This window comes from Montipora capricornis, chromosome 6 (genome assembly GCF_036669925.1).
Source record: "Montipora capricornis isolate CH-2021 chromosome 6, ASM3666992v2, whole genome shotgun sequence".
In the NCBI taxonomy this organism is placed as follows: domain Eukaryota; kingdom Metazoa; phylum Cnidaria; class Anthozoa; order Scleractinia; family Acroporidae; genus Montipora; species Montipora capricornis.
The window spans coordinates 69,080,274-69,091,771 of NC_090888.1; the positions used below are offsets into that span (position 1 = coordinate 69,080,274).

Genomic DNA, 11,498 nt, shown 5'->3' on the forward strand with positions numbered 1-11,498 from the left:
CTGAATGCGTGGTTGTATTGGTGAGGTCTCACAACTGCAAACCATCGCTCCGTCGTCAACACCAGGGATATATAAACTGAGAAACATATGAGCTGGAATAAGAGCGATCGGTTGTATATGAAGCGACAGAAGATTTCTCCCAATATGGCATTCTGTGGATAGGGAAACGCATCTCCGAGAATAAAAATTGGATTTATGATGATGTTGACTGCTGTCAGCACATCAGATATCGCCAGGAACATTATTAACACGTTGTATGACTTCTTTAGTAATTGTCTCTCCATCACGAACATCACGATGGTCAAAGTATTTCCAAAAATCGCCATCACGCAAATGATGCCGTAGCTGATTTGCTTTAAGCGATCCATTTTGTGCGCTTGAAAACCGTTTTGTTCATAGACCAGTCATTTTCTTTGTAATTTACAGAAAAATACTGATAGGCCTATTTTGAATTAACTCCGGTGTTATATGGCACCTAGATGTTAAATGGTGCGGACATCTCAGTGAACGTCACAAGGGCTCCATTCAACAGATGCTGAAACGATATAGATATAGTTCAGTGTCACTTCGTGGTCGTCCTAGACATTGACAAAAGATACATTGAAAGGCTCGGCCAACAGGGTGTCACGGTTTTAAAATTGCTCATCTCTAGATTGCTAAGGCTTCTTCAATTTTCGTTATCTAGACAAATCATTGAGGAGTATAAATTTATTAGGAAAATTGGATTCTCAGTGACGTTGATGTGTGACCACGACGTTTTCCTAAAACTTGAGATTGGAATATTTCGGGTTGCAGATTTTCAGAAAACCGAGTTTAATGTACGAAAATTCAAAACCAGCGAATCTAAATCCAATTTAAGACAAGAAACTGTTCGTTTTTCTTGATATGTAATCGGCTGTTAGCGCCGTTTCTTTACGTATATCTATCTTAAATCTAGCATCACACCTACCTTTAAATCCACAAGAGATGGCCGTTGTCTCTCATGGTCAGTACTGCTTTGCTGTCTTAAAATGACTCGTATCTTTATTTGGTCAAGGCCTCTCATATAAAGTCACTGACCTGTTTCAGGCGAATATGATTTATTGAATCTCAGAAACAGATGTATCCGACAGCAAATGGATCTTTTTAATCTAACATGGGACAACATATATTGCGCGTTATCACTTGAAATCCGCAGTTGTCTTTTTATGTAAATTGAACTTGATAGAAGCGCAAGGAAATCTTAGAAATAAAAATATTTTAAAAAATACAACCACACTTTTGAATTTTCGGAACATGTTTCGACGTTTCAAACATCATCTTCAGCCATAGAGAGTGTAACATTAAAATTTTTTACAAGATAATTCGTATATATATATAACTATCAATACAATGATTCTTTGTAGATTAAATGTTCGTTACAAGTACGTAAAATTCAAACTGTGCAACATTTTTAGTCCAAAGGATTTCATTCCGGATTCTCTTAAATCACGTGTTGTATACAAATTTACTTGTGCGGGCTGTGGTGCTCGCTACGTTGGTGAAACCAACAGGCATTTCTACACACGTGTAAATGAGCACCTTTTCCGGGACAAAAATTCTCATATTTTCAAGCATCTTAGTTCTTCTAAAAATTGTCACGATAATTGTGGTGTTTCTTGCTTCAAAATTATTGATAATGCTACTTCTTTCTATCAACTCAAAATCAAGGAGAGCTTCCATATTGAGCGGTTGAAACCCGAACTCAACAAACAAGTTGATCATGTCAGTTTAGCATTACACTTTTAAACTTTTACCGTTATGTCAGTTGTGTTCTCTATAATATTGTTGGTTCGTTTGAATTTTACGTACTTGTAACGAACATTTAATCTACAAAGAATCATTGTATTGATAGTTATATATATATACGAATTATCTTGTAAAAAATTTTAATGTTACACTCTCTATGGCTGAAGATGATGTTTGAAACATCGAAACATGTTCCGAAAATTCAAAAGTGTGGTTGTATTTTTTAAAATATTAGTAACACTTGTGCTATCCAGACCATTTGAAATAAAAATATAGTTTAACAGGACTAGTTTACAGAAACTAGATAAGATGGAAGTATTAGGTGGAAATTGCAAGAGGACTGAACTTTGGGATCGAATCATTTGTTTATGATGGCTATGATAAACTCGGCAAACAGAGAAAAATTATCGTGTGTTTAAATGTTTTTGTTTTACAGTTTTGGAAAGGTGACTCTTATCCTAAGTTCCATTACTTGCCACACAAAGTATTGCACGCTTGACGGTACGGAAGACAACGAGAAACACGTCAGCATTTCTTATAGTCACTACCGAGTCGGACTCTCACTTTGAGCCCCTAAGATAATAACAAACAACCCTCCTTGATATTCATAAAGCCTCCCCCCTAATAAGATGGATATCCTCAAATTGTCCCTGTATTTTGATCAGACACGAAAAAGGTTGAAACGCGGCCAGAATGATGGTAGGGGGGAGACACAATCGAACACATAATTAATGCTCTAATTTAGGGAATGATCGGAAAGATGTTGAGCTAAGGTTGCATGCTGGGGTTCCTTTGACACTAAATGGATATGCCTTTTGTGGAGAACTAACCAGTCTAACGAGGGAAAAAATCATGTAAAATGGAGGTTTTTTTGTTTCATATGGCAGTAAAAGGTGAATTCAGGGGTCTCCTTCAATACACGGTTTCAACTACTTTTAGTCTTCTTTTGATGAAGGACACAATGCCGTGAAACTCTCTAAAAGGCAGGGTTTCCGAAAGTTTTGTGAAGTAGCGCACATTTCTGGAAGCACGGGACGTGACATTTTTTGGTGCTGCAGGGTGCCTTGCGAGCGCCGAAGGCTCGAGCTACCGAGGGGGGACTGGGGGCATGCCTACCCCCCGTAATTTTTTTTTAAAGAACATTCAGAAACGCTGTTTCCAGTGTTTCTGGAACCCGAGAATCAGTTTCCCAGGCAAGGCTGGAGTTTATTCAAATTCTCTTTAAAAATGTAAGTAAAAAAACATATATAATAAAAAATAAAACGAACCCCCGAAAATGACGGAATGCCAATAGACCGAACGAAACGTCCGGCCTAAAACGAAAACCCTGTTAAATTTTCTCTCTCTATATCAGGTCAAAATATCTTTTTTCCGACCGTGAAAAAAATCCATTAAACGGTGGCGAGTCTTAAATTAATCACGTTCAATTTACCGAGAAGCTTCTAGTATCTATCGTCTTAATTATGAGCATGAGAACCAGTCCAAGGAGGCGAAAAAAATCATGTAAAATCAAATTTTTTGCTTCATATCTGAATGTAGGAAAGGAAAAGATGAATTCAGTGATCTCCTTCAGCACACGGATTGAACTAGCTTAAGCCTACTTTTGATGATGGACACAATCAAACTCTCTGTAATGTTTCCTTCTTTATATCGGGTCAACATATCTACTTCCCGACAAAAATTACATTAAACGGCGGCGAGTCTTAAATTAATCACGTTTAATTTACCAACTTTCGACACTAACTTTCTGTCTAAATTATGAGAAAATATTTGATTAAAAAAACTTTCTGTTTGCTTTTTGAGACGCCTTCATTGACCATTTATTAACAGATGTGGACTTTGTTATTTAAATTTGAAAAAATCTCTACTCTGTTTTTATCACCGGACTATCATCATTTTCAAGAGCACGTTATTAGGAGGTTCAATTCAAAACTTTTATCTTTAATTAAATTTTAATGAAACTGGTTAGTTTGTTCGCTATATTTTCAAGCAAAAAGGAAAAATTTGACAATGTCTAACGCAAGACAAACAAAGTGTTTCCGTTTGAATAAAGCTATGGATTTTTTATTTGGGGCGTTTTTAATTACGAATAAAGTTCCGTACATCCGGTTTTAATTTAACCCAAATCCGCGCCTTTGGAGCTGATGAGTTATCTCAAAGTTTTTGACATGAGATAAAACGTTTTATTACAACCATTTAGAAGTCGCTGGTGATGCTATGCCTTGCAATCTGATTGGCCCTCAGCAGTGTATTTTATTCACGAAATGCACTATTTTTTTTCCCCACTCAATGGGAAAGCAACACAAAAACAAAACAACCTATCAGATTTCAAAAGCCTTGAAATAACAAATCAAATTGAAGATTCCCAAAGCTTTCCTTTAAAAAACGATGAATTTCATTACGTACAGTTTCTGACATATACTAAGGTGAGTTTCCAAATTTCAGTGTCCATTTTTTGTTTTCTTTTTTTATAAACCGGCACCTGGATCAATAAATATTGGTACTGACTAAAATCCTATATTTGAGCGATTAAATTGTACGAATTCTAAATGAATGTAATAAAGTGGTAACTGAACTTCGTGTCGTGCAATTTTGGTCTGAAATCATACGGGTGATTTCAAATCAAACTCGTGTTGCGCTCGTGCGATTTTGAAATCACACGTATGATTTCAGACCAAATTGCACTCCACTTAGTTTAAGCTGTAAACTGAGAAATATATGAGTTGGAATACGAGCATTCGGTTGTATATGAAGCGACAGAAGATTTCTCCTAGGATAGGATTCTGTGGATAAGGAAAGGCATCTCCCAGGACATAAAATGGATTTATGATGATGTTGACCGCTGTCAGCACATCATATATCGCCAGGAACATTATTAGCACGTTGTATGACTTCTTTAGTAACTGCCTCTCCATCACGAACATCACGATGGTCAAAGTGTTTCCACAAATCGCCATCACGCAAATGATGCCGTAGCTGATTTGCGTTAAGCGATCCATTTTGTGCGCTTGAAAACCGTTTTGTTCATAGACCAGTCATTAAGTTCTTTGCGAACAGCGAAACACTGATTGCACAATTCTGAATTCACTCCGGAGTTAAATGTTCACCTAGATGTTAAATAAGGACCTGAATGAACACCAAGGGGGTTCCATTCTGCTGAGTTGCTGAAACGATCAGATGTCACTTTGTGGTTGTCCAAGACAATTTGCAAGTGATGAATTAAAAGGTTCGGCCAACGCGGAACTGTGTTTTTAAAGGTTCTGGATTGTTAAAGTTCGTTCAACTTCCATTAACTAGGTAAATAATCGGTGGAGTTAAACGAATAAGGAAAAATAGAGTTCCGAATAAGAAAGTGTGTCAAGTCAGTCTCCGTTGATGTGTGCTCATATTCGGGTGTCGGATTTTAAGAGAAGCGAGTCAAATAAACCAAAATTCAAAATACCCGAATCGAAATCCAGTTTAATATAGAATGTTTCGGACTGAATTTTAATATATCGAAATCGGTCCGAATCGTGACCGTAACGTTGCTTTGTCAACCACGTGAGCAAGACAATTTTTTTTATTATATCTCTCAGATAGTACGCACGCTGTAATTTGCTAAATTAGCAGGCCGTATTCTACAGTACGGCCCGCTGTACAGCCCGCTAAATTTAAAATTTCGATAAAACATCATCTAGCGAGTCATTTCTGTTGCATAAACTTGTACTGAAAACTGTTTGAATCTTGCGAGCAACTATTTCAAACTTAACAGCCAAGAAGATTTAGTTTTTGGAATTTTGGCACGGCAATCTTTGTGGCAGTTGAACCTTCCGCTTGACTTTGACTAGTTTCCTTGCCCGCGCGCCGGATTAACCTCAGAGATATAATAAATATCTTACTAGCCTCGTTTTTTCGGTCCGTACTGTAAGTTACGGTCCACCTTGTAAAGTTACGGATAGTTGCCATCATCATCTCTTACCATCAAATAGGAGAGATGGCTATCATGTTTTCTGATAATTATCTGTTCCCCTTTGACTGAAGTACGACTCAAAAACCGCTAAAAGAGCTTTATCCAATAACAAAAAAGAGAACGTTTTTGTATCGAATATGAAAAAGTATCTAAAGCTTATTAATTATGCAAGTTGACATGAAAGTTGTCTCATGCACAAAGAACTCATAAAATTGCTTAAATTTAAGAGGAAATGGAGAGAGAATAAGGCCTGGGAATTATTTTATTATGACCAGTTGTATGACGACCAAATGTGAAAATAAAATTAAGCATGGGATTTCCACATTTTTGCTTTATTCTTCTTTTACAGGCTGTAAATGAAGAATTGAAAGAAATTGCGTTTCGAAGACTCGACAGGGAATTATGTGCGAAGACAAACAATTTTGTTGTTCAGTGCAAAGAATGTATACCGTTGTAGTTTTATTTTAACGTGGTTGTGGTGGCAGTGTGAGAACATAATTTGCAAGTCTATTAAAAGATGAAATTCGACTTTTTGTGAAGGGAAGGAGACAGAACTGTACTTAAAGTGATAAATGGTGTAAGAGATCTAGAACAACTTACTGGTCATTTGCATCCTTATAAACCTTCAAAGGAAAATTACGGCTTATATTTTTGTAATATTTCTGTGCTAAAGTGTATACTACGATTTTTGTAAAAATTAAGGCTTCCTCGTTATGACTTCTTCATATTGCTACTAAGTAACTCATAAGATTTTGGGGGCATCTTGAGAAAATAAAAGAATTTAACTATTACAGATTAACTTTGTTCAAAGATCATCGCGCTACTGCTAGTAATCAGTCAAAAATATTTCTGTGCAAATGTTTCATTTTCTAAACTAAAGTGAACTGACAACAAAAATCCAACAGGTTATAAAAAATTTGAACCGAGTTCTCGAGAAAGTTAGATGTTAAACTAAAATTAATATTTTCCTTTTTGACAGCCCGTTTAAAAGAAGAAAATAGTGCTTGCAAAACCCTTGAGCCTTCACAAGGGCGAAAACTTTATTTGTTTCATCTCGCGTTGGTCCCACGAGTTAAGGGTTGCTTTGAAAAAAAAAATTATTCTGGGATTTGCGCTCGAACTCCTCATCGCAGACTTCACTGCATTTTCGTTACTTTGGTAAATCACCAACAGTCAAAGGAGCCCTATAGGCATCTATAGGTAGATAAACTTTATGGCCGGGGGATGAGAAAAAATAGCTGGAGATTGTGTTAGGGAGGAAGTGTATGGCCTTGAGTGAACTTAAGCGTCTGAATGTTCCAGCATTTTAGTCTTTACTATTTACAGGAAATTTCCCTTCTACACCTAGTTTCACGGCTAAGCTATCAACAATCTACTGTGCTTTAGTAGAAAAGGGTCCAATCTTTTAGGAGTGCGGAGAGTTGCGAAGTGTGCGGAATTCATCATCGAAAAAATACTTTTTGTCAATTGAAGGATTAGTATCCATCTCAAGCTTAATACTTACCTTCAAATACGAGCAATTCCTCCTTTTTTCTGTTGAGCACTACCTGGTGAAAGTCTTTCAAATGTTCACCGAACCGAAATGGCTTTATCCAAGAATACTTCCATAACGTTTTTTACCGAATAGAAGAAACAATGATCTATAGTTTAAGAAGTTAATCTGCCCCAAAAGTAGACCTAAACACAAAGAGCTTATCAACGAGTTCATTAAGGAGGAAATGACAACAGGATAAGGCATTCAAGTCATTTTGGACAACTGTCACTGATTTAGTCGTAAATGGTCCACCTGGCCAAAGCTTTTATCGATTGATACATTTTGCCAAACTTAAGGTAATGTTTACCGTCAAGCCTAATTAGGCAAATTGACAAGGAAGTCGTCTCATTCGCAAAGAACCCATCAAATTGTTAATTTCAGAGAAAATGGAGAGAGGCTAGGATAGGCCTGGGAATCATCTTGGTGCGATCAGTTGTCTATTACTAGCTTAAAATGCGAAATTTTAAATGAAGAATATCTTTTGAAGAATTTAGATGAGGCACTGAATTAAACTCAGTTACAAGTCCAAGTCAGCAAATTATTTGAATTACTTTCGAAGAAAAGACAAACAATTTGGTTTTTAAAGGAATATAGTTTCATCTCTAACATGGGCGAAGTGGTGGTATTTGAATGAAGGTTGTAAATGAACCAAAAATGAACTTTATTCAAGTGTCAAGTCTCCCTGGGGCACTAATTGGGGACACCGCTGTACATAGATTTTAATCAAACAGTTTTTGTGCGAACTGAATTTGCTTTCAAGGCAACCACTGATTAAAATGGAAATTTCGACGTTTCGTGAAGGGACCGCAACAGAATTTTACCTAAGATAAACAAAGGATGTAAAACTACAAGTTATTGACCATTTGGTTGATCAATTTAAACCTCAACTCAAAGGAAAAACACCGCTTGCCATCTTGTAACATTTCTGTGCCGGCTACAGTGTATCAAATGCTTGCTCGTTATGAATTCTTCCAAAAGTTAGATTTATTTTAAAAACAAATTAAATGTATCGGAGAAACGGTTGTTTACCGAGTCATTTATCCTAGCAACACAAGGCATCTAAAGTAGAAAGTCTTGAAAATATTCCTTGCATGAAGACTTCGGGAGGACATGCTAAAACAATACTGTGGTTAAGATTTTTGGTCTTTTAGTTGCGTGCTGAAAATTAGTCCTAACACGCTATATGATTGGATCGGCTGTTGTTTTGGAAGGTCCAGCTTGGATTAATTAATTTTTACAACATTAAACTCTTGACCAAAGCTATCAAAATGATCAAACACTTCCTCGAAATGTCTCATATTCCTCGGAATTTTTTTAATTTATCCATACACATTACATATAGCTACATATGCCACAATCTCGGTCCAGGAGTGCGTTTCTCAAAAGTCCCAAAAGTCCCAAAAGTGCCACAATTTCCTTTATATCTTCGCAACGCCGAGGTTCGAAGCTACCAAACTTCGCAATCCTCTTAGTTTTTCTTACATTAAAAACATGTTAAAGGATCAGCTTTTCAAAATAAGCAGATTGCAGTTTGACGACTGGCTTTTCGGGCCCGAAAAGTAATCGGCACTTTCGAGAAACAGGCCCCAGGGGCCCGTTTCTCGAAAGTCCCGAAAACCCAGTTTTCGGGCCCGAAAAGTCATTTATGAAACTGCCAACCGCTTGTTTTGGAAAGCCGATCTTTTAACATGTTTTTAAGCTACCGAAAAGAAAAAGGACTGTGAAGTGTGACGACTTAAATCCTCTCCGTTCTTGAAATACAAACGGAATTGTGACACCCGAAAAGGGACCGTAAAATTTCGGGACTTTCGAGAAACAGGCCCCAGGCTGGGGGCAGTGCTTACCACTCACATTTAAAGAAACTCTTAACTGTGGCAAGCAAAAACATATCGTTCGAATAATGTGTTTTGCCACTCAGTATGTATGGCAAGAACACTGAAAGCGCCCTTCCGCTCTTAAATTGATTTGATTGGTTAGAATTACAATGTTTAGAGTTTGCATTGTTGAACCAATATTACGTTACGTAAGCAGCATCTATCCACATAATACAAGATATGCCGCCTCAAAATTAAACTTCTATAAAACACGTTCCGGGACAAATATTGACAAACAAGTTACATCAGCTATGGAAATCACTCTATGACAGCACTGAGTTACCTGGTGAGCTAAGACACCTCACTAATTTAAATTTTCTTTAAAAGTCAACACTATTTACTATGGAGACAAATGCAGTCTTATCAATTACTTTCATTTCTGAACAAGTTTTTATCATAGTGAAATTCGCGACGAAGTAGTCCTTTTTTCGCTTTTATTCTCGTTTGCAAAAAAACTGGCTTTCTAGATTTCTTGTTAGTGGAATGGTATAATGTGGTCGAAATCGGGACTCCTCGTCGAGACTTCAGACTGTGCACGTGATAGCTGTCACGTCAGTTAGTCAGTACTGTGAAGACACTATCATAACGTTTTGACTGAAGTTTAACCAGAAGCCAATATTTCCACGCATATATGCATGGTTAGTACTTGAAGGAGGGTCATGAATTTGTAAACTGGGAGCTGGGATTGACCTGATTTTTCGGCGGAAAAATTGGATTATATCACTGGGAACTGCAGGGATTTTGTTACTGCAAGAGAGTATACTCTCTTGGTTACTGGGAATGGGTAGGCCTTGGCGGATTGTGCTCCTAAGAGTGGTATATTATGCTATTAGCAATGCTCGAAATTTTGCCAAATTATGCCAAAATTATGCCAGAATTCCCAAATTATGCTCACAAAATGACGTAGATTCTGTACATATGGGCGCGAAATAACGACACCAAATGTTGGAGTCGTATGGCAGTTGAGCTAGCTTACACAATCCCCACGTGAAGCCGGATGGGAAACCAGAGTACCAGACTCCTACAAAAGGTTAAGAAACGTTTTAGACTCTCGCAAAAAAAAGTCGAGTGATAACCTTGATGACGCTAAAGTGTCATTTCAGTGCGAGAGTGAAAGTGAAACCGCGTCCTCGGGGGGACGTGTTGTTGAGGGGTCGAGCTTGGTTTGCTTTCTATTTTCTCCTAAACGAGGTTGGTGACCTGTCTTTTTTTTGGCATAATTTGATTTTCTTACTCCTCCTCTTTGTGCTCTGAAATTTTTTTTAAACATTTGCGTCAGAAATAAAAGTTACAGGGAAAAAGTATTCGTAGCCATCACTCGTGGGCACAACTCGAGATCATGCACCCGAGGAACATTTGTAGTCTGTGCCTTTTCAAGACGTGTGCCTGTGCCATAAAACAAACATTAAATTATTCCTTTTGAACAACACAATACACCTGTTTTGTTATTTCAAGAATTACGTCAAAGCTGTACTTCCTGTTCCTGCAAAACGTAGACGAAGTCGCACTGATTAATGAGTAACTTGAGCAGGTACTAGGGAGCTGACGCAACAGGACGGCTGGAAGACTCAGGACGGCAGAATGACAAAAAAATGTCGCGCAAGACTGTACATTCCCAATCTTACGCGATATTTTTTCGTCATTCTGCAGTCCTGAGTCTGCCAGCCTTCCTGTTGCGTAAGCCCCCTATTATCTCCCAAACGAGCCAGGTGACCTATTTTTTTAATTGCGCATTTCGAGTCACCATAATGTAGGGAACAATCGAGAAAAGTTTAAAGAAAATCTTACGACAACTTCTATTAGTAAAGAATCACCTTAAATGATAAAATAAAACCTGCTTTACATGAGTGCCGTGTGTAAAATTTGTAGATTTAACTTGATGAAAAGAGACGCTCGCAGCCAGCCCGGAATGCTCTAAGGGAATCAGGCTGCCGCAACTCGATTGGTAGAATATTCCAAAGAACTGCTCCAGAATAGCTGAAGCTATATTTCATATAGTTTATGCGTGGCTGTGGGATAGCTAGTTTGCCCTCTGTGTCCCTTAAGGAGTAACTGGAGACGCTAGAACGGTCAACAAATTTAGAACTAAGGTCATGGGGAGTAAGACCATTAAGCGACTTAAAAACCATCACAGGCTTATGGATTGTTCGTTGAGAATCAGGTTTTATCCATCATCAAGTTTTTGGATAAAGGTATCAGCGTTGGCTTCATAGTTCGAGTAAGTGAGTGTACGTGCAGCGCGATTTTGAAGTTTTTGAAGTTTACTGGCTTGGGTTTTGCCGCAACATCCTCAGACAGAATTGCAGTATTCAAAGTGAAGCTGTATAAACGACATGAAGATTGATCTGAGAATCTCATGTGGAACGCAAGACCT

At 37.7% G+C, this 11,498-nt stretch overlaps 1 protein-coding gene across 2 annotated transcripts in view; it reads right to left on the bottom strand.

Annotated features, from left to right (window-relative positions):
• Window positions 1-7,368, bottom strand: part of LOC138050790 (somatostatin receptor type 5-like) — a 9,707-nt gene extending 2,339 nt beyond the window's left edge. The window contains exons 1-2 of one of the 2 annotated variants that reach the window (XM_068897076.1): window positions 7,221-7,368; window positions 1-535 (exon numbers count right to left, since the gene is read on the bottom strand). The exon at window positions 1-535 is cut by the window's left edge and continues 2,339 nt beyond it. In XM_068897076.1, the coding sequence (XP_068753177.1) occupies window positions 1-368 (368 nt within the window). In that variant the 5' untranslated portion in view covers window positions 369-535; window positions 7,221-7,368. Of the gene's footprint in view, window positions 536-949; window positions 1,177-7,220 lie in introns of those variants that run through there. The other variant, XM_068897078.1, reaches the window with a different exon arrangement.
• Between the last annotated feature and the right edge of the window lie 4,130 nt (window positions 7,369-11,498).